The sequence below is a fragment of the Felis catus genome, chromosome B3 (genome assembly GCF_018350175.1).
Source record: "Felis catus isolate Fca126 chromosome B3, F.catus_Fca126_mat1.0, whole genome shotgun sequence".
NCBI lineage: Eukaryota > Metazoa > Chordata > Mammalia > Carnivora > Felidae > Felis > Felis catus.
This window is the reverse complement of record NC_058373.1, coordinates 40,545,001-40,568,621: the sequence shown is the minus strand read 5'-3', so window position 1 is coordinate 40,568,621 and position 23,621 is coordinate 40,545,001. Positions and strand designations below refer to the sequence as shown.

General features: G+C 39.9%; 1 protein-coding gene across 3 annotated transcripts in view; it reads left to right on the top strand.

Annotated features, from left to right (window-relative positions):
- Positions 1-23,621, top strand: part of ZNF609 (zinc finger protein 609) — a 213,703-nt gene that overhangs the window by 20,257 nt on the left and 169,825 nt on the right. For 2 of the 3 annotated variants that reach the window (XM_023255209.2, XM_045059171.1), the window contains exon 2: positions 6,163-7,036. The exons of the other annotated variant lie outside the window; for it this stretch is intronic. In XM_023255209.2, coding sequence (XP_023110977.2) covers positions 6,290-7,036 — 747 coding nt within the window. In that variant the 5' untranslated portion in view covers positions 6,163-6,289. The remainder of the gene's footprint in view (positions 1-6,162; positions 7,037-23,621) is intronic. 3 annotated transcript variants of the gene reach the window in all.

Genomic DNA, 23,621 nt, shown 5'->3' with positions numbered 1-23,621 from the left:
TGTACAAGGTATAATTGTAAAACAGTCTTCTTTAAGTTTCTAGAACCATATAAGAATATGTGGGTGGGAGCACCTGGGTGGCTTAGTCATTTGAGCATCCGACTCTTGATTTTGGCTTAGTTCATGATCTTGCAGTTCGTGGGTTTGAGCCCCGTGTCAGGCTCTGCACTGACAGTGTGAAGCCTGCTTGGGATTCTCTCTCCTTCTCTCCCTGTCCCTTTCCTGTGTGTGTGTATGTGCTCACTCTCTCTTTCTCTCTCTCAAAATAAACTTGTGAAAAATTCTTCTAAACAAAAAAGAGTATGTGGGTCATTTTATACTTTTGAGTTTTTTTTTTAAATATGAGTTGTCTTATATTTTTCAAATTTGTATGCTCATAATATGCTTAGAACCATGATGGATACTTCCTCCATTTTATAAATGAAAAAAATTATTATTTAATGAAGCAACTTGGCTAGGATCATTGGAAATTTGAGTCTAGAAATCACATCTCTCTTTTTTTTAAGTTTATTTATTTTTTTAGTAATCTCTACCCCCAACCTGGGGCTTGAACTCACAACCTGGAGATCAAGAGTTTCATGCTCTTCTGACTGAGCCAGGTGACCCAGAAATCATATCTTGATTCTAAATTCAGAGCTCTTTTTTCTACATCATGCTATCTTCATAAAATTGAATGTAGCATTTTGTTTTTGTTTTTGTTTTCCCTTTGTCCTGACAGCTTTTGGAGGGAACTACCTAGTCAGGTCACCCTCACATTTAAATGTGTATGACCTCTGTGGTCCCAAGCAGATTATATATACTCATATACAACTGTCACTTAGGCCGAAGACTATAAGAAGATTGATCTAAAACCCATAAGGAGAGGACAGATAAATTTACAGTGGAACATCATTGGACGATTTGCTACTTAAACCAGATTATCTGTGGGTAGTTGGCAGTTAAAGAGATGCTGTCTTCATATAGTCCTCTAGGGTGGATACAGAGCTCTCTGTGGGTGGAAAGAGAAGTATTGTCCTTATTATGTTTGGACATCATTAGGGTCACTTGCTGCTTATGTCCTCTGGGCAGGGACACAGACCTCACATGAAGATTCCTTTTCATTCTTAGCCATCTTGAAGAGAGGCCTTGTTCATTCCTGAGGTAGGAGAGTGGTATGATCCGTGGCATGTGTATTTCAAAAGTAATTAACAGTGGCGCCTGGATGGCTCAGTCGGTTGAGCGTCCAGCTTCAGCTCAGGTCATGATCTCACTGTTGGTGGGTTTGAGCCCCACATCAGGCTTTGCACTGACAGCACAGAGCCCGCTGTAGATTCCCTGTCTTCCTCCGCTTGTCTCTCTCGCTGTCTCTCTGAAAAATAAATAAATAAAAAGTAATTAATGACCCGAAATATGTGATTACAAACCAGTCTGTGGGCTGGGAGTCTGAGAGAGGAATTGGATTCCAGAGAGGAAAGTGGGATTTGAATTTCTGTTGTTACAGGTACAGGATATGGGGAGTGATTGTCCTGGCCTATCTTGGTCCCTTAGCTATAATCACACAGAGAGGAGTTATTGGCGATCAGGTGCAGGAACAAAGAATAAATGGTACTGTCAAGTAGTTCCAGAGTCTGGTGAACTGTGGTCCTAAATAAGGAAGTGGAGTACAATTAGGCAGAAGGAGAAGAGAGAGAGGAAAATATGTGCAGAAGCTCTTGCAAGTTCAAAGTGCCTTGTGGTCTCTGTAAGGTATTGGTTCTCCTGATTCTTCACTTTAACTGCCATGGAAGCAAGAGGTCAGTGCTTTTCATTTCCAGCAAGCATGTTAGTTGCTCTGCCTCCTGGGGTTAAACATCTCTGCAGTGACCTGTCAGAGAATTGATTATTAGCAGTCTAAAGCCAGGGATGCTGTAGGGAGCAGATGGGAAGTGGTTTGGCTGTTGCAGCCAGGCTGATTAAAGAATCCTTGGCAATTTTACAGTGTATCTTTGGAAAGGTACCACCAAAGTTACTGTGAAGCCTGCTGGGTTTGGAAAACTGGATTTTCTGAAAAGTCACCTGAGTAAAAGTAGTACTTATGAAAACTCAACACTCTCAAAAATAGGACAGTGGCTCTCCAAACAACATTAAAACTACTAAAATCAGTCCTTAGGATATGTTTTGTTTGCATCCTCTTTATTCAGAAATTCTGGGTAATTTTGTAGTAGGGAAAGCACTTTTTGATAGATATATTAATAGAACTGTAGATTTGAAAAAGGCTCTAGGCATGTCCAGACTACTTTCTACTACACATAGAGGAATTCTTTACGTAATTTCGTTGACAGAGGATTAAGCTTTTTCTGCTCAGTACTTTCAGAGATAAAGATATGGCTTCATTATGGCATTGTGGGCCAGTGTTGGAAATCTCAGGTTATTGAATTTCTTCCTCAGTTAAACATCTGTCATTCTGTAACTTCTACTCACTGGTCCTGTTTCTACTGTCAGCATCAGAGGATAAGTTTCTCTCTTCTGCATTGCAACCATCGTAAGTTTGAAGCTTACCAACTTGTTTCGCTCGTTTTCTCCTTTCCAAACTAAGGAATACTAATTTATAAGACTTTGCTCTTACAAAAAATGGTTTCTTGGTCTTTCATTATACTCTTCTGGACACCCTTCTATTTAATGAATATCACTTAAGATATAGAACCTGGAAATGAGCACAGGCCACCAGATGTTCAAATTTTCATCTCCAGCTCTTTTTTGAGAAGAAGCACATTAAAAAAAAAAATTGCAATATATCTTGCTTACTAGAAAAAACAAAACAGTTTGCCAGGACATACAGAATTGGGGCAAGAGGAATTTGAGGAAGTGTCTTCCCTTACTAGGGTTAAGGCTGAACTTTAGGTTCTGCGTTATTATAGGCATTGATTTTACCTCATATTTCTCAGGAATAATTTTTAGTATCTTTAATATCAAGTTTACTCTTCAGATTACAAAATTTAATTGGTATTTGTGTTTCCAAGAATTATTCACATTTATGCTACTGTGAACTGACTTTAGGGCTTTAGATAGTTTTTTTTTTTTTTTTTCCAACGTTTATTTATTTATTTTTGGGACGGAGAGAGACAGAGCATGAACAGGGGAGGGGCAGAGAGAGAGGGAGACACAGAATCAGAAACAGGCTCCAGGCTCTGAGCCATCAGCCCAGAGCCCGACGCCGGGCTCGAACTCACGGACCGCGAGATAGTGACCTGGCTGAAGTCGGACGCTTAACCGACTGCGCCACCCAGGCGCCCCTATAGTTTTTTTTTTTTTAACAAGATAGATATACATGTACATGTGTTCTTACATGACTGAAAATCTATTACATTTATACATGACAAACACCTTGACTCCATGTAAGACTTGACCAACAACCTTTTTTCTTCAAAATTCTGTAGATTTTTTCATTCTTTTATAACGTTTAATATTGCAGAGCAGTCTGAATTTGGCCCAATTTTTGTCCTTTATAATTGGGAGAATTTGGCCAGAATGTGTGCAAGTTTGGCTTTTTAAATTGATTTTGCTGAGAAAGTAGTAAACCTTTTCAATCTGCATGCAGGATCTTTTTCAGCTCAAAACACTATTCATTTATTATGTCTTGATGGGTGCTTTTCCTCCCAGTTCTAATCTCCTCAGTTTTCTTTTCAGTGTTATTAAATGGTATATCTCTCTCAATTTTTCTCATTTTCTTTTTGCTGCCTTTTCCTTTGTGTTCTAGAAAAATATCTCAGGTTTTCTTGTAGTTTACTGAATCATTTCCCAGTTTCAGGTCTGTGCTTTTTTGATTTCTGTATGAATTTTAATAGGAAGTTCATTTTTTGGTTTTTTGCATCTTTTTAAAAAAATGTATCCTTTTGTCTAAGTTCATATCCTTTTATTTCTGCCTGTTTTCTTCTTAATGCTATCTCTTCCTTACTGACATACTTCATTTATCTTGCTCCATATGATAGCTCAGCCAGTATAGTAAAGTGAGAACTGTCAAGCTCTCTGAGCACTATCATTTTTATGTACTTTATATTCTTTTACCTAGAGTCTCTCTTTCATCACAGTCCTGTTTTCTAGAAGAAGGTTGTGTTTTTTTTTTAAAGGAAAGTCTTCTGAAAGTTTTGTTTTTCCAGGGTTAAACAAACATGGGGTTGTTTTAATGGCTGAATTACAGACTGATGATAGTAGAGCTCTGGAGGAAAGTGGGTAAGCCATAAGTAAATGTGAATGTGTTATGCTCTAAGCCTAGCCACAATTGCAAAGATTGCAGAGGTAATAAATTATGATGCTGGAAAGAACTATGCTTTAATAATCCACTATAGTGCAGATTCAGTTGGCATTCCCTTTTCTAGAAATCCTTGCTGCCCTTCATAATAGAATTATTTTCAGTACCATGTTCCACTGCCTTACTCACTTATTCACTGTTGTATCCCCAGTACCTAGTTTAGAGACTAGCACAGAGAAGGTAATAAATATAAGTTTTTTGAATGAATGAACAAAGATGTGCTACACTAGTATTTACTGTAGGCCAAGATTTCTTAGATAGTATTGAGAATTCCAAACATTTTAACAAAAATTTAGAATTCTAGACGTTTTCAGAGGTACCATTTTTCTTACTCTTCAGGGATTATGTTTCCTTTACCTTGTGGGTGTCATGTTTTCATAGTTCCTACATCATGCCTTCCCCCACCCCACCTCCCACTCCCACCCTCATTTTGCTCTTCCTGTTATGAAGTAAGATCTGTGTAGACTTGATGCCAGCAATGGTTGTTCCTGTTGGTACTAAACTCTCTCTCTACTTGGGTAAAGGATGTATTTTCTTCTCAGATCTACAGCTAAATGACAGATTAACGTGCATACCTTTCTCTTTTCAACCCGAGTTGCTAGGAGGCATTTACTTGGTACAGCTCTGCTTTCCTGGGATGACGTCTTCTCTTGTAACTGCACCCTGGTTCTTTGATACTGTCTTGAGAGAGTAGGTTAAAAAGTACAATTTGTCTTGTCTCTCTGTCATATCTGTAGCATTTACCTGTTGGAAATCCACATTGTAGGATTCATTGTGCCACCACTGGTTTGCTCTTTGTCATCTTAGGAGCTTTCTTCTGTAAATGGATGTAGAAAGCTATCCGTTGGATTTTGCTTTGCCTTCAAGAACAGAACTCTTACTCTTTGTCATAGTAATACCTGGATGGTATCTGTTGGCTTCTAGATTTTCTAGCTGGTGCACTTTCCAGGTCTCATGAGTCAGGAGAGTGGAGAGTTATAAATTGACTTCTCTACCCTCCCCGACTTTTTTTTTTTAGCCAATCCCTGTTTCATGTGGTAAGCCTTTGGTATTTATCAATACAGTGCCACCAGTCTTATATAAAAATGTGAAGAGTTACTTCACGTTCTGCTGTTAGGGGTTTTAGTAGTGTTGAGTCAGGGTAAAATTTTTTCGTGTGTGTCTTCATAGACATTTTAGTGAAAAGTGGGAAAGGCCACACTGAATTATGCTATTTCGAGTTCAGTAAGGCTTATTTAACTGAAATTAAGCGGGTTGATTGAGTCATCTCTCTGAGGATTGTCTCCTCTAGTTGCAATATTTGTCTTCTATCCTAATGTATTTTTCCTAGTTCTGCTTGCTTTTTTCTTTCACTCCTAATCATAATAAGACGTTTTCCCCCCAAAAGTCAAATGACAAGGAATCCATATTATGTTTAGTAAGGACAGGTCCTGTTAATAGAGGGCTTATTCAGCCTTTGCAAGTCCATGTTCTGAGTCTCTGATAATTCAAGAAGAAGCAAAGACCAAGGGGGTGTGAGTAAAGTTGTGCTAGAGTTTGAATCTGTTATGTGCCAGGGCCTGTATTGATTGAGGGAGGATTGCCAGCTGGCAGTGGTGGTAGAAAGAAGTCTCTGGGGAATGGGAAACTAACTCTAGAGGTTTCCTAGTTAAGACTTAACACGGAATCTCTGGGCAATTGGAAATATTGTACTCTCCCCTAGGGAGATGGAGCGGGAATTAACTTTTCCCCTGGTCCAATGTGACTTGGTTAGAAATACAATTGAACCTGTTTGTCTTGTCCATTGTGATGTGATAGCCCCCTAGGAACAGTCTGTTTTGTGTGGGAGTTTATTTCAGGCTGTCTCCTTGCCTGTATTGTTTCCTTTAACAGCTCTTTAAATTTTCTTTTTCCAGCAATGATGTTGTCCACTGGGCATGTACTGACCAATGTGGCAGGTCTGAGAACATAGCTGAAGCTGAAAATAGGAAAGCTGGGGGCAAGGAAGAGCCTTGAATCTTGAGGTGGGACGTTGACTCTAAGATGTCCTTGAGCAGTGGAGCCTCCGGAGGGAAAGGAGTGGATGCAAACCCGGTTGAGACATACGACAGTGGGGATGAATGGGACATTGGAGTAGGGAATCTCATCATTGACCTGGACGCCGATCTGGAAAAGGACCAGCAGAAACTGGAAATGTCAGGCTCAAAGGAGGTGGGGATACCGGCTCCCAATGCTGTGGCCACACTGCCAGACAACATCAAGTTTGTGACCCCAGTGCCAGGTCCTCAAGGGAAGGAAGGCAAATCAAAATCCAAAAGGAATAAGAGTGGCAAAGACACTAGCAAGCCCACTCCAGGGACTTCCCTGTTCACTCCAAGTGAGGGGGCAGCTAGCAAGAAAGAGGTGCAGGGACGCTCAGGAGATGGTGCCAATGCAGGAAGCCTGGTTGCTGCTATTGCTCCCAAGGGCTCAGAGAAGGCGGCTAAGGCATCCCGCAGTGTAGCCGGCTCCAAAAAGGAGAAGGAGAACAGCTCATCTAAGAGCAAGAAGGAGAGAAGCGAAGGAGTGGGGACTTGTTCAGAAAAGGATCCTGGGGTCCTCCAGCCAGTTCCCTTGGGAGGACGGGGTGGTCAGTATGATGGAAGTGCAGGGGTGGATACAGGAGCTGTGGAGCCACTTGGGAGTATAGCTATTGAGCCTGGGGCAGCGCTCAATCCTTTGGGAGCTAAACCGGAGCCAGAGGAAGGGGAGAATGAGTGTCGCCCGCTAAAGAAAGTCAAGTCTGAAAAGGTAAGAGGTGGCCAGATCTGGCTGCCTACTGCCAGTCAGAACTGCCCTGGACTAACCACCAAATGCTTTGTGCACTCTGTGGGAGGCTCATTAGTTTGTGGGTAATGACCAATTACAAGGTCAGAGCAGCTGGTAATGATAATGTGGTTTTGTTCCAAATTAGGGGATTCTCTACAGATTCATTAACAGTGGGCCTGGGCATTTTGGAGAATATCTATTGCTGGGGGCAGCTACTTGGTATGACTTCTAAGTCAAGTGGAGAAACTCCCACCTTGTCCTAGTCCCATCACCCTCAGACACTTGTTGCTGGAGACCAGCATCAGCCTGTATGTGGTTTTCTCATCTTGACTGGTATTTCATCTTTAGAATTATTGATGAACTTACTAAGCTGATGATAGGCTTTCAGTGGAGAGCTGTTCTTAATGGGATAGATGGTGCTGCTGGGTTTCTGGAAGAAAAAAGGTTAAATAAGTTTCATGGCATGATATCTATCAGGTGTTCTATTGGTGTCTACCAAAGAGCAAAGTGGAAGGTAAATAAGGGAGCAGGAAGTACTGACTGTACTAAGAGGTACTTAATCAGGCCTTATGAGTTGGTGTTGTGGCTATGCATGTTTGGCCCTGAAAGAGATTCTTTGGCCACTAAGAGTATGGTTCTTGGCCAAGAATCTCCCTCAACTATTGGTAATCAAAGTGTCCAGGTGGTTTAATAGCTGCCAAACAGTGTAATGATACCTTACCTTCTGCTTGAGTTGGAAGGACAGGTGCTTACAGCCCCAGGAGGGGCTTTTCTCCTCTGGGAAGATGATCTTAGTTCATGTCTCAGGAAATAGAGCTTGCGGGGCTGGAGCAGAGTAGGTGTGAGTCTGGGGTCAGCTCAGGCTGCTTTAAACTTCAGCAGCGTACAATATCCTGCAAAGCGGCTGGCTTGGTGATGAACTCTTCACTGGCTCTTGATTTTTCTGCTTTGTGTTTGCTCACCCTGTGCTTTCAGCTGATCCCAGCAGATGCGGCATAAATTGGTTTCTCTGTAATTACATCAGCTGCAACAGGGAATACCTATTTCCATATGTAAGTGTTAATAAATAGAGGCTGGATGTGTATGTTTGTGTGGTGGTGTCCTCTCAGTGCCTGGATTCCAGTGGTAGCTTTTGCTTTCTGTGCCTTAGGTATTTTGGTCTTTGCCTCTGGCACATCTGTAGCTCTTAGCAACATCTGGGCTTCCCTAGTAACAGGGCTGCGAATTTTCTTCCACTAATAACACAATGGTTCATTCCATTTCACCAGAGGCAGCTGCCAGAGAAGCTGACTGTTTTTAGGTGACAGATGCTATAGTCCACCTCAGAAGCGTCAAGTTCCAGCTGGCTACTGGCATGGCTCGTCCTGTGCGGGCGGTGATTTACCATTTTCTCTGGGGGGCAGATGGATAATACTGTTTTAAAGAGGCCTAGGAGTACCAGGAGTTCTTGCTTCTGTTCCAGGCCCATTAGACTGTTCCCTACATCTGGCTGCAGTAAACTCTTGCCATATATCCATGTTCATAATCATTGCTCTTCCTGTGCTGAAAAGTGGCCACTTCTGAGAATGGTCTTCATTTTCCTTTCGGTTTAGAACTTTTGAGTCATGTCACAATCATGTAGGCCCAGTAGTCCTCTACAGGTAAAAGGATTAATGATGCTGAGCTTCATGTTAGTTTTAAGTCTAAATGTCCATGGTAGTCTCCAACAGAGTAGCAAATGGAACTTATTTTCTCTTAGATGTCCAGGGACCGGTTGGGTGGCTGCCCTTCACATTATAATTGGGCTGAAAGATGCAATGTATTCAGCTAAGAAAACACCTTGGTGCCGGAGAGGTTTGCCCTTTAATAGTATAACTGTGCTATATAAGGCTTGTCTCCCAAGGAGACTGAAAATGGGGCAATGGAATGAGAGAGAAAAGGGAGAGAGACTGTGGTTCGGTTTTTGGAAGAAAGATAAAATTGCTGGGAAGTACTTTTAGAAGCAGAAAGTTGCTGTGCAGTTTGATGTTACTGTAAGCCAAACCCTGGTTTCTCAATTCCTTTCCCTGTTCTTCAACCCTTCTGAACAGTTTGGTTCTGGGGGGTGCCTTTCCAAAGCCTTTTGATTGTTGAAATAATTATTTAAATAAATGTTTGGAAGTTGCTAGGAGATAAAAACACTGTGCAGAGAGAGAGTGTTTCTGGAATGGGAGGAGGGAAAGACTTAAGGGGAAAGAAGGCTAGGAGTCTTAAAGCAGAAAAGCTTTTGAGAAACAAGGACTCCAGGGTTTAGGGCATAATAGGGGCTCATTGTTTGATGATTACTCCTATAGCTTGTAAGCTGAATCTGTGAAAACTTCTTTTAAGATTTTCTGTCTGAGATACGGGCTTGCCTATGGCTTCATTGGTTTGGAATGTTCCTTCTATGTGGGGACAACCAACAGAACTAAAACAGCAAAACAGATGTTTTGACATAATCTAGGAATTATATACTCTGAACTGGGAACTATCATGAAGAAAGAAAACTCATAAAATTTGGGAAGTGTCTTGACTGGTGTCAGAAGACAAATAGAGTTTGTGGTATAGGATAGAATTGTCACATCTCTCCCATTGGCTAATGAGGGAGCTTTGAGTATTCAAATTATCTGCCTCAGGACCTTCTTTCTCATCTAGGTAGGTATTTCAGGCTATGGCTGAGGGAATTACCTGTCAGCCAAGGATGTGGATTTCCCTTCATGGCATCCCACTTCAGCTCCACCACACCTTTCTCTGGCAGGGCTTTCTGTGATGTTTCCCAGAGTTCTAGGAGAGACCAGAAATGGCTCTTAGCGACTGCTGCTGCCCTAAATTGTTATTGAATACTGCTGCTCCTACTTCCTGCCAGCTGAAGAGATGGGGGAGGGAATGTTGAGGAATAAACAAGAGCCTTTCAGCTCTTGCCTGTTCCCTTGCCTTTGGTTTGATTGATAGATTGTTAAGTTAGGGATGGAAGGGGAGGTAGGGAGGAGGAAGCGTGCCTGCCTGAATGTTCCAAGCTTAGAGCTTAGTGCTTGCATTGCCAGTCTGACAGGCAAGAAGAAAAGAATTTATAAACCACAGAAGGCAGTGATGTATCTGTGCTGAGTCTGTCCTGCAGTACAGACTCTTGTGAAAGAGTCTGGGCTTAAACCAGGAATTTAAGGTGAGACTCCTTATTTTTTTCAAATCATATGAAGTAACCAGTAGGCTCTAATGGCTAAGGGATCTATAGGTTTGCAACCAGAAGCTCCCCTGGGCTCTTTGGCTGCTGTTTTTGATCTTGCAAGGTAGGAACAGTCTGCACTGTGCTTTCCCCTTGTTTGGGGTCTCAGCTTCTACTACTCTCAGAAAGTTACATGTATTACCACTCTCCCCCCACCCCCATTAGTTTAGGATACAAAAAAACCCCAAAAAACCATTAAGTGTGTGCTCTTTGCTCTTTACCCCTCTGATCATGCTTGCTATCGCATCCTGTGTTCTAAGAGCATCTTCCTTTGCCCTTGGTTTTGTTTTTCCTGCCCTAGTTTATGCCTTCCAGCTCAGTTCTCTCCTGTTGCAATCTCTCATTGCCCAACCAAGGTCAGGTCTCTTTTATTCCTTCTGATCCAAGGCTTTCTCTCTTAACGCCTTCCTCCTTCAACTAGCTGTTCAATCTCAGCTATTGATGGCATAGCAGTCAGCCTTTCCTCCTGAAGCCAAATGCCCTCCAGCATTTTTCTTCATGGAAAAAATTAAAAACAAGTTGATATTTATGTGGGACAGAGATGCAACAAAGCCTGAGCTTAATTTATTTTTTCTTCAGTAGCTCTGTTTTCCATCTTGGTGTTGTAATTCAAGGAGGGCCCACAGGGAAATTATCTTGTCCAGTCTCCTCATTTTATGGAAGAACCTAAGACCAGGGAGGTCATATGACATGCCTAGGCTCTCACAGGTAGTCAGTGACAAAGCCAGGCCTAGAGACCAGGTTTTTGGTGCCCAGGTTCTTATAGCATATTGTTACTCAGGGGTTTGTTAAAAGTTTTCAACTGTCAGGAGGGCTTCTCTGTTTGCCCACTCTAAAGACTACCTTAGAAACATTGGGTGTAAATTTCCAGATACTCTTGAAATTGTTTTCATCGTTTTTCCTACTGATTTTAACATTGTAGAGGCTCAGTAAACAAAGGATCCTTGAGTGTGAGTTTCTTTGGTATGATAATGATGTTTGCAGAGAACTATTTCAGCTGGTGTTGAACCTATCCTATTCTATATAAAGAGGGAAAGTTACTTTTAAGCTGCTACTTTGAGCTTGGTTGCGTGTGTGTGTGTGTGTGTGTGTGTGTGTGTGTGTGTGTGTGTGTGTTATGTTCTGGAATATTGCATTCAAATTTCCATTGTAATCATTGAGGCATTGCCAGCTCCCTCACTATTTGCAATTGTGAGAAAGAAAAAAAACCTGGTGCTTCTTGGACCTATCACTAATAGGGAGACCTTAAATGTATTGTAGATATTAACTGTTTTGAAAAGACATGATATACTGTTGGATACCATTATTCATTTGGTACATTAATCGAGTGCATTTTATTTTTATTTATTTGAAAGATTTTTAATTGAAGAATAGTTGACACTTTGAGTGTATTTTAGATTCCAGGTATTGTGCTTGGTCCATATAGTGAATAAACAGAAGATTCCTGCTCTTTGAACCTTACAGTTTACCATCTACAGTAGAGTTCCTAAATATATGGCCCATAAAACCATGTGTGTCACATCACCTGAGTGTCAAAAATGCAGATTTGTGGACCCAACCCCAGTTCTGCTAAGTAAGTTTTAGGGTCTCTCCAGATAATTGTTACATACTTAAACATTTGAGAACCATTGTGAATTTTCTTTATAAGGGGGGTATTGGACACCACTTTTGAGTTAAAACACCAGCCTTCTTTCTAAATTTAAATTTCACATAAACTCTGGAGCCAGACTACCTGGTGTGTATCCCAGCTCTGCCACTTATTAACTGAGTGTTCTTAATCAAGTTACTTAACTGTTCTACCTCCATTTTTTTCTTCTGCAAAATGAGGAAAACAATAGTTCATAGGGTTGTTGTGAGATTAAACTACTTAATTCATATAAAACACTTTGAACAGTGATTAGCATTCAGTAGGAAGCCCTGAAATAAATACTGAATTCGTAGGAAGCATTCCGTAAATGTTAGAAAAAGAAAAAAAAACATGATTGAAGTTAAAATATGTCTCAGTATGCCCTAGGCAATAATGGGCTGAAATACAATAACATTCCACCTGTATAGGAAGCCCAGTATAAATAGATAAACATATTGGCTAAGATTTTGAGCACTGTGCTCAGAAGTTCCAAGCCTAGGTTGGGGAATTTTCATGCTGGTGATGTGTTCTAAAGCCCCTGGTGTTTATAGTAGGGGTTGGAGAAGGGGGGAGACCAAAAATTGGCTTCAAAAGATCTTGAAGTAGCCTGTTGAATTTCATTATTTCATATAAATTGAGTTTCCTTTCTGGCCATATCCCTGATGTGGGATTGGGTTTTTTGGATAGATGTTATTGTGGGTTTGCCAGCACGCGCGATCTTGTGTATGCTGGAAGAGCACTAAATGCTTTTTGTTTCTACACAAGAGTGCATGGAAAATCTAAGTCCTAGTTCTTAATCTTCCTCCCCTAGTGTGAACTTGTATTTTTGCCATTTGGGTATAAGAGCTTTTACCAGCAGAGCTCATCCAGGGAGGCAGCAGGGCTTGGGCTTTCAGGCTGGAGGTGGCAGTAACATACACAGCTGAGATCCTGCCACTGCTGGCTGTCTGAGCCCTCCTCTCTGTGGTTTTCACTCTTCAAGCCATGCTTGAGTAACCCGCCTCCAGAGCTGCTGACAGGGCCGTGTTCAGAGGCCTTGGAAATTACACTGTTCATTTCCTTATCATCCCCTGACCTGCAGTGCAGAGCCTTCTGGTGCAGGAACAAGGCAGAAAAAAATCCAGACGGCTCCCAGCCAGCATGTGTCAAGGGCTACAAAGAAGGAAATTGGACTTGCTCACTTCAAAACCGTGGGGTTAGGCTTTGATTTTTGGTTCCTGCCGAGAGTTATTTGTGTGTGTGCGCGCATGTTCTATCTCTGTGTATATGTATAGAATGAGGCTGTGCATGGCAAAGCTGTAGAAGAGGAGCATTGAAAGTAGAGAGCAAAGGGAAGATTGCTTTTCTCTTCAGTTAATTTCCCAGTTGTGCCATTGGGATGGGCCTGGAAGGATTAACATCAGGAAGGTGCCAGGCCATATTAATGTTTTAAAATATATTTCTCTTGGTACAGTTTAGTCATGGTTGACAGCACCCACCCAAGTAAGAAGCTTCCCTGGCTGGCTGAGGAGACATTTTTAACAAATCCTATGCCTGAAGTCATTCATCCTAGATGACATTGACATAATCAATGTTGAAGCTCCCTAAGAAAGGATAGACTTTGGGTTAGTCTTGGGTAAGGGGAATAGCTCTTTTGAGATGGAGGATAGTATGACAAAAAAGAGAAGAAATTTATAGCATTTAGAGATTTTCTGTTTATAGGGCAAAATTCTATTACATTTTTAGAAGCTGTCCTCGATTTTTTAGTATTATAAAACAGTCCACCTCCTTTTTCTTTTGGCGTTTCTCTTGCCCTAGGATACCCAAAGGAAATATTTTTAGGCAGAAGAAGTAAAATGTGGATGGTAAGAGGCTCTTGAGCAGAATTTACAATCATTCTGTTCTTAATTTTCCTTTTTCTGGATATCCACTGCCTTAATGTCATTGGTGATATTAGAACCTTTGTGAAGTGGGGGGAAAAAAGAAGTATTTCAGCTTTCAGACCTTGGAGGTTTTTTTAAATCCTAAGTGTCTCTCTTGTTAGAAGTACTCTGTAGAGAAGTGTTTTCACATGAGAAAGTGACAGCTTAGGTGAGAGGGGATTGCTTCCTTTTACTTTCTAAAGCAGTAGTGCCCTGTACCAGCAGCTGCAGCGCAGCCTGCAACTTGTTAGAAATGCAAATATCAGAGCCCATTCCAATCTCCCAAATCAAAAACCCTGGGGTTGAGGCCCAGCAATTTGTATTTCAACATTAGCTCTTTCTTTGACTATGATACTAAAGTTTGAGATCTGCTGTTGTAGAGCACCTTCCTCCCTCTTAATAGTGAGGAGCAAATTGGAAGGAATACCTAAGGGTTTGGGACTTTGAGAGCAGTAGAGGTATTTAAAATATTTAACTTTTCCAAGCTTTTCTCCTCTGTAATATAGAAGTGAATAATAGTACTGATCTTATTGTGAAGATTAGATCAGATAAAGCACAAAAGCAATCAGCACAGTGCCTAGCGTTGAGTAACTACTCAATAAATGTTAACTATTGCTGATACTGTTACTAGGTATGAGGTGCAAGGTCATTGTGAAATTAAGATGCAAGGATATCTTTAGTGACTTTAAAGAATTAACTCCCTGGTGGTTTTAGAAAGGAATGAGTTGATGATCGCTTGTATTCTAACTCCGGATTTCGAGGAAGGCTTGAGGAGAGATTGATTAAGAGCCTTTGGAGCCTTTGGAGCCTTTGAGGTTTGGAGTTACACTGTTTGATTAGTTTAGAAGCATTTGTTGAACTCCTTTTGGTACAGGGCTGATCTCAGGTTGTAGAACCATGGCTCTTAGCTGTTTCCCATTAAAATCAGAGTTGTGTTTTTGTTTTGTTTTGTTTTGTTTTGTTTTAATATATACTCAGGCCTTCTGAACCATTTTTTCAGGATTGAAATGAATGTAACATTGCTTTAGTTTAGAAAGTTTTTTTCCTTCTTTTAATCCATAAGAAGTGCAGATTTCAGCCTTTTGAAGGAATTAGAACTATAGGTAGTCTGAACAGGCAGAAGAATAAGGATTAAGATACTTCTTTTTGTAGACTTGTCACTAGCTGCAGGAAATAAAAAGGCAGTTCCTAGATTTTTGGTAGAGGTCAGTTTTTAACCTGAAATGTTGTCCATTGGGAGAGTATAATTAGACTTTGCCTGAAAAATACACTAATGGAGTATTTTTAAATTTTAGACTATTGGATTTTAGCCATAGTAGCCAATACTAGATTGTGTTTAGATGAGCCAGACCTGGTCATTAAATTTTTTCTTGGTCTTTTTAGTTTAAGCTATAAATGATGTAACATTATTAGTTTCAGGTGTATGACATATTCAGTATTTGTATATGATGCAAAATGATCATCACAGTAAGTCTAGTTAACATCCATAACTACATATATTTACAAAATTTTTTCTTGCAATGAGAACTTTCAAGATATATGCTACTAAGTACTTTTACATATGCAATACAGTATTATTTTATTAATTTTTTTGTGTGTTTATTTTTGAGAGAGAGAGAGAGAGACATAATCTAAAGCAGGCTCCAGGCTCTGAGCTATCAGCACAGAGCCAGATGCAGGGCTCAAACCCATGAATTGTGAGATCAAGACCTGAACTGAAATCAGAGGCTTAACTGACTGAGCCACCCAGGCATCCCTGCAGTACAGTATTACTAGCTATGGTCACCATGCCATACATTAATTATATCTCCATAGCTTATTCATTTCAACTCCTTTTCACCCTCTCCTCACCCCTTACCTCAGGCAACCATCAGTCTTTTCTCTGTATCTATGAGTTTGAGTGTTTATTTGTTTTGTTTAGATTCCACATATAAGTGAAATCATACAGTATTTATCTTTTTTTTTAACTTATTTATTTTGAGAGCCAGAGAGAGAGAGAATGAGCACACACAAGCAGGGGAGGAGCAGAGAGAGAGGGGGAGAGAGAATCCCATGCTGGCTCTGCACTGTCACTGCAGAGCCCAACTTGGGACTCGATCCCACAAACTGTGAGTTCGTGAGCTAAGCTGAGATCAAGAGTCAGACACTCAACTGACTGAGCCATCCAGGCACCCCTGTATTTTTCTGACTTATTTCACTTAGCATAGTGCCCTCAAGGTCCCTCCATGTAGCTGCAGATAGTAAGATTTCATTCTTTTTTATGAATGAAAGATACTCCATTTTATTTACATATACATATACCACATTTTCTTTAATCATCCATTGATGGACATTAGGTTGTTTCCATGTCTTGGTGATTGTAAATAATGCTGCAGTGAACATGGGGGTACATGTATCTTTTCAAATTAGTGATTTTGTTTTCTATAACACCAACACTTGTTATTTCTTGCCTTTTTTTAATCTATTATTTTTTTAAGTTTATTTATTTTGAGAGAGGCTGAGAATGAGAGCAGGGGAGGGGCAGAGAGAAAGGAAGAGAAAGAATCCCAAGTAGGCTCTGCGCTAAAAGTGTCAACTGACCCAGGGCTCAAACTCATGAACTGCGAGATTATGACCTGAGCTGAAATCAAGAGTCAGTGATCAACTGACTGAACCACACAGGCGCCCCATGGTTTGGTTTGGTTTGGTTTTTTACAATTTTTGTTGTTGTTGTTTGTTTGTTTGAGAGAGGCAGAGAGAGAGGGAGGCAGAGGATCCAAAGCAGGCTCTGTGCAGACAGCAGAGAGCCTGATGCAAGTCTCAGACTCACAAACCGTGAGATCAGGACCTGAGCCAAAGTGAGATGCTTAACTGACTGAGCCACCCAGGAGCCCCTGCCTTTTTAATAATAGCTATTCTAACAGGTGTGAGGTCATGATTTAATATGGTTTTGATTTGCATTTCCCTGATGATTAGTGACATTGAAGATCTTTTCATGTACCTGTTGGCCATCTGTATGTCTTCTCTTGGCCTCTGTTTTTGTTTAGTAATCGGTTCTTTCCATTACAAGTTTTTTGTAAACTGGTACCCAATTCAGTCAACTCAGAGTTGATATTTCCTGTTAGATATGTTTCTTCAGAAGTAAAGCACTTACCCCTGTATCTGAATCAAAGCTTAGTGAAAGGTACAGAGAGTGGAGTAGAAAGGAGGTTTATGTACAGTCATACACCAAGCAAAATAATATGAGGTTAGAGAAATTAACATTCAGGCTGAAGAGTCTTTTAGTGTGGAAGCTTCTCAACTGGAGGTGCATATCAGAGTCATTTTAGAGTGACTAAAAAAGTAAAAGTCCCCTGCTGAAGTAAAACCTTTAGGGCTGGGAACCCCAAACATGTAATTTTCTTTTTTTTTTTAACTTTAACAGATGATTTTATTGTACCTCTTGGTTAAAAGCCACTGTCATTGTAGAAGTTGACCCTGGTTTTTTGCCATTTCCAGATGGAGCTATGCACTACACTTTAGATATATGATTCTCAAGTGTTTTTCATCATGTTCAAGATTCTCCTCCAACTCTCCTTTTTCATTTCTCATTGTGTTGGGTTCAATCAGTTAGGAATACAGTTAGAATGACTCTAACTTCTTATTACCCCCTTAATTAGGAGAACTAATTACTGAGTTTCTCATAGTTACAGATTTTAAGTAAGAACATCCGTATCATTGTTACTGATTCAATTTTAAATTATTCCAGAGTTTTTAAGGCAAATTTGAGCAAAATTCTTTTTTTTTTTTTTTAATATATTTTTTTTCAACGTTTATTTATTTTGGGGACAGAGAGAGACAGAGCATGAACGGCGGAGGGGCAGAGAGAGAGGGAGACACAGAATCGGAAACAGGCTCCAGGCTCTGAGCCATCAGCCCAGAGCCTGACGCGGGGCTCGAACTCACGGACCGCGAGATCGTGACCTGGCTGAAGTCGGACGCTTAACTGACTGCGCCACCCAGGCGCCCCTTGAGCAAAATTCTTAAGACTACATTTGGCATTTGACTATTTGTGATATTTTAAAAAACATAAATGAGAAGGGAGCAGGAGACAGGTTTAGATAATCTAAACTTATTGCTAATATAAAAGCAGTTTATTTCCTTCATTCCTTCCTTCTTCCTCTCCCCCCTCCCCTTTCCTTCCTTTGAGAAAGAGCATAAGCTGGGGAGGGGCAAAGGGAGAGAGACAATCTGAAGCAGGCTCCAAGCCCATCTCGTAGCCCAACTCAAGGCTTGATAGCAACCCATGAGATCATGACCAGAGCCGAAATTAAGAGCCAGATGCTTGCCAACTAAGTGCTCCAGTTTATTTTCTAATCTGTTTCTGAATGTATTTCTGTGCTTATTAGTTAGACGATAGGTGTCCCTAATTTTCTGGAAATTCATGGTACCCCAAAATAATGCAGCTATCCAATTAAGACCTTATTCCTGACCATGTTTCTGGACACACTGATTTTAAACATGCTGTTTTTAGAAGACCGAGCATCACCTCACATAAATAGAAGTCTCATCTAAGTTATTTCCTTTTTTTTTTTCTTTATAGTGCATACTACTTATTTGAAATCAAGAAGGGAATTAAATGTTTTTGTGTATAAGGTATTTCCCTGCTGGGATTTTAAGTCTCTGAGGAAGAATAATTAGAGTGCTACAGTTGCTTTCAGAGATGAACACATATTTGAATATGCTGCAAATTCAGTTCAGAACATTATGGAATGCCATATTTTGGCCAGAATTATAATTATGTGACCTTAAATTCTCATATAATAAAATTTAAAACGTGGTTTTGAGTACTAGCACATGTATTACCTATGCCTTCTGAATTTACATTAATCTCTACTTTAGATGGATCCTTTTAGGTCTTGGAGTATTTCAAATACATATACCACTGAATAGGAAGAGAAAAAATGGCAAATGTGGGAAGAAGTCATCATACAATGTGACTACACATTTATATACACCATATTAGACTAGATCTTAAATCCGTCAGTATGCAGATTCCTAAACATCTGGTAGAGTGTCTGTTTGAGATAAAATATGCCATAAGGCATTTTTCATTTTGCTTATACATATGTGCTTAGATTGAGAATGTGGAGACTTGAAATCAAACAAGCTGATTGCTTATAACAATTTCAGAAAGAGGTTGAGAAAATTTTTAATTTTTGTTTATGTCTGATATCTGTCCTATCCTTTCCCATCTCTTACAAGGATCAGGTTCTAAAGTCAGGGTATGAAGTACTTGGTCAGAAAATACTCGTAAAATCACTTAGTATGACACCATGTTGGGAGATTGACATACTGGCTTCATAAATTCAACACAGTTTTTTTTCCATCATTGAAACAAACCATTATTTTTTTTGTTGAGGTCTCATATAAAATCTGGCTTGTGTTTACGGACTGTATTGATGAAGTGTATTTGTAACTAGAGTTACCCTAATCCTGGCTAAGTACTTACACTATGAGAAGCACATGGGATTGGAAACCAGATAAGTGAACGGCTGTTCAAGTCTACCATCTCTGGCTCGCTCCAGAGTGTATACTCAATGACTGGAATAACCAAGAGGCCTATACCATTGAAATTGTTCTTTCTTTTCTTTTAATTGCCAGCCACATAAAGTTTTTTGATTGTGGTAAATGTATATACCCAGTTGTCTATTTAGTGTACCAAATTATTTTATGGCAGAGGAAATCTTGGGGTCTAGATTTCTCTATGTAGTGGAGATTCATAGGTCCTTGGATTGAATCCAGCTTAATATAATGATTATTCTCTTGTAGCATTTACTTTTCAAGTCTAACTTTAATGTTCTTCATACCCACAAATTCTTTCTCTTTAAGTTCCCTTGATCAGTGAAGAAATAGTCCATTTCTATATGGTAGCCTCAAGTCTTAGCCTTGAATTAAACAAGAATTATTTTATAGGCAAACTGAAGAACAAAGCTATTCTCTTCTTACCGACATAAATATCCCTGAGCCTAGTCTCTCTTAAGCTTAGTGTCTTTGGTGACATCTTTGAGGTACTCTACTTTCTGTCCTTTTCTGACTTTGAGCTAGAATCTAAACTATGCTTTTTAAAACAGCATGTTGTTTTAATTATTTTTTGTTATTTCTGAGAATCCTGTCTTAACGAAGTGGAATTATATTTAGTTAGGCAGATTTAGAGAGGTCTTTTCTTCCTCCTCCCCCGTTGAAAATAAGTAACCAGGAAAACATAACCATTTGGGGGGGTACCTGGCTGGCTCAATCTGTGGAGCATGGGACTCTTGATCTTGGAGTTGTGGGTTCAAGCCCCCACAGTAGGTGTAGAGATTACTTAAAAATAAAATCCTTTAAAAAAGAAAAAAAGGACCATTTTTTATGTTCTACATGGGCATCCATCATGGTCTGGGCACAGCATTGGTTGTATCAAGAAAACCATTATACTGTTGACAATGAGGTTTTACCCATACTTTGAAATTGCTATTAAGCTACTGCTTAGAGATGGCACTGCTTAGAGATGTGGTATACCTTATTTGAAGGCTTGATGCCCATGCTATGCTTTTAGCTGTACACTAGTGGCAGATCTTGGACAGAACATAGTTTATAAAATGCCCAAGAGGACAGGTTAAACAGAAGTTTTCATGTTAAAGAGCTAAATAAAAATGATTCTGGGTGTAGGCCAATACATCGCTGAGAAAGAAGAGAAGTACCGTTTGCCTCTGCCTAGGAAGCAGTTTGGGCAGGGCAAAGCTCCCAGAAATGGACATTCTAAAATACTGACTTGGGAAGTTCTGGGTTTTGCCCCTTAGGCTTTGTGAAATGGAGCTTCTTTTCAGAACGGGTAATAGATGTGGAACAGACTTAAAGTCTTAAAATAATGCCACTTCCCTACCCTCTAAACACTCCCTTAGAACTAAACAGGTAAGTGTCCTCAGATGTCACACAGAGGCAAAGATTAAGTGTTACTTAGGACCCAAGTTAGGTAGGGCTGTCCCTAGCATCTGCTATCTGCTAGATAGTGACCTGAAGTGGCATTCAGAGCAAAGTCTGGGAAGATAGTTGGAAAACAATACAATGACATTTTCATATTTGTCCAAAATTTTCAGGTTTTTCATTTGTTTTTATTCCCTAGTCACATTTCATCCACTATTTCATATCTAATAACCCAAGTCAGGAGAAAAGGGCCAGCAAATCCACTTTAATCCTTCCCATTCCATTGCCCCCATAAAGCTTTGATACTGGTGAAAGCTTGTCGAAAAAAACTGGTGACAGCGTGAGAGGTATGTCTGGAAGTTAGTGGCAGTGAAGAGATAGTGGGGTTGGGCTCTGTGATGTGGGGAATGAGTGCTTGAAAGTAAACTTTGGTGGTTTGTTTTTATTTTTAACAACAACAAACAAATATTTGTACTTTCCTTACCAAGCATTTACTTGCTCTTAGTAAGACAATGGCAAATGACTGGTTTATCTTTAGAAATGGTTATGACTAGGGATTTGAGATTAGGATAGATTTGAGATTAGGGTAGATTAGGAGTTGATAGGAAGTGATGGTGTCTTTGGCCTACATACCTCCCAAGAAACAAAAACACAGTACTTAAAAAAAAAAAAAAATGTTTGTTTATTTTTGAGAGAGAGAGGCAGAGAATTCCAAGCAGTCTCCTCACTGCCAGTGCAGAGCCCGATGCAGGGCTCGAACTCCCAAACTGTGAGATCGTGACCTGAGCCAAAACCAAGAGTCAGACGCTTAACTTGACTGAGCCATCCACCGGGTGCCCTCCAAAAACAGTACTTTTAAAGGAAACTTAGATTTTAGTGTGGTGCTCACTTAGTAAAAATTATCTTTTTTTTAAAAAAAGATTTTATTTTTAAGTAATCTCGACACCTGCCATGAGATTTGAATTTATAACCCCAAGATCAAGGGTCACATATTCTATTGACTGAGCCAGCCAGGCATCCCTAAAAATGATCTTTTCTTAAATATTCTTTTATTGATCTTATCTTAGGGATGGTTCCTTCCCACATTTCTCCTGCTTATGTGTTCTGTATCTTTCAAAACCATTTCCAAAGTTCAGGGAACCTGGCTGGCTCAATCGGAGAAGTGTGTGACTCCTGATCTCGGGGTTGTGAGTTGAAGCCCCATGTTGGGTGTAGAGAATACTTAAAAAAAAATTTTTTTTTCCAAAGTTCATTTTGCATGCTACTGAACAATAAGTCCAATGGGGCATACAGTCTAGTAGGAGAGATAGAATGGAAGCAAATAATCACATGCATATCAGGGTAGGTGCAGAGAAAATATCCATGAAAAGGTTTGAGTAAATATCTGAAGGATGAATAGTAGCTAATTTGGAGGAGAGAGTTAAATGATGAACAACTAAGTAGAAAAGTTCCTTAAGGTCTGGAGGTCATGAGAAAGAATTGGAAATATAAAGATTTAGGAGTTATTAATGTGAACCAGTAAATTGTAACTGATGCCATACAACTGGATGAGCTTACCCAGGGAGAACATGTCTGTTGAATGAGATGAAAAGAGGGCCCAGGATAGGTCCTTGAGGAACACCAAGAAGGTACTAACTTAAATGGCATGTTAAGAAGTGCTTCCCTGTGAAATGGAGAGCATACAAAACTACAACGGGAACACATGTCTACAAAAACATTTAAAAATCCCCTGAATGGTAGTCTAGAACTTGCTTGGTTCTATAGTCAGATTTGGTTTACTGGCTTGAGTCATGCTTTAAGGGAAAGTTCCTTTCTTGTTTGTGCTACTTGTAAACAGTGAAGGTAATCTTTGTTTTTCTTACTTTAACCACTTCCCGTATTTTTTCTGCTTTTTGCTGTCTCTTCCAAATCAGTCTCAACTTCCATAAATTTGACATAATTATAAAGCATAGACTTTGTAATTAGATTTGTATTTGCATCTCAGCACTTAATAGATGTGGAATCTTGCAAAATTACCTCTGAATGTCACTTTTCTTAAATTTTATATGGATTAAAAGTATACTGTAAATGCATAGTATATGATTATCTAGTAGTTGTAGGCCAGCAACAAATGTGTGTACCGTTTTCTTTTCTCTTCCTTGGAACCTCTCCTGCATTTCTAGGCAGGTGAGTTTTTTCATCTGTGATCACTGAGGCTCTGTCTTACCTCCTTATGGCATCATGTAATAGCAGCTTTTCTACTAAAGTAAAGGAATTTTGCATTTCAAAGTCCTTTCTAGAGAGGAAACACAAGAGAGTTTCTGCATTGTTGTAATCTACAGATTTTAGTAAGAGCACCGTTGGCATTTGAGACTAGGTAATTTATTGTGGGGGGTAGTCTTGTGTATAGTAGGATGTTTAGCAGCATCCTTGCCTCTACACACTTGATGCCAGTAGCATTTTCCCTAAATCGAGGCAACCAGAAATGTCTACAGACGTTGTCATATGTCCTCTAGAGAGCAAAAATCTCCATTTGAGAACCATTTGCTAAAATGCTGTTTCCTGTTGCGTTACTTACACAGCAGTGTACGTTCATGAAAATGGAGGGAGTTGTATATATAAAATATACAGTTTTCTGTTGTGAGTGTTAAGTTTCCACAAAACAAAGTGTTTTCACCAAAGGCAATAGAGAACCAGGCTGTAACCCATAATGATATCTATCTAGATTTTCACTCATCTCCCTCAGTCTCTAAAAGGTGAGGAGAAAGGATGCATGGTAGGATGGAAAGGCAGCAAAAAATAGTCTGAAAATCTGGCATCCAGATATCTCTATTCAGCTCCTAGCCAATAGGGTGTGGAATTAAATCTAGGAAAATCTCTTTTACAAGATTTTCAGAAATAAGTTCTGGACACAGG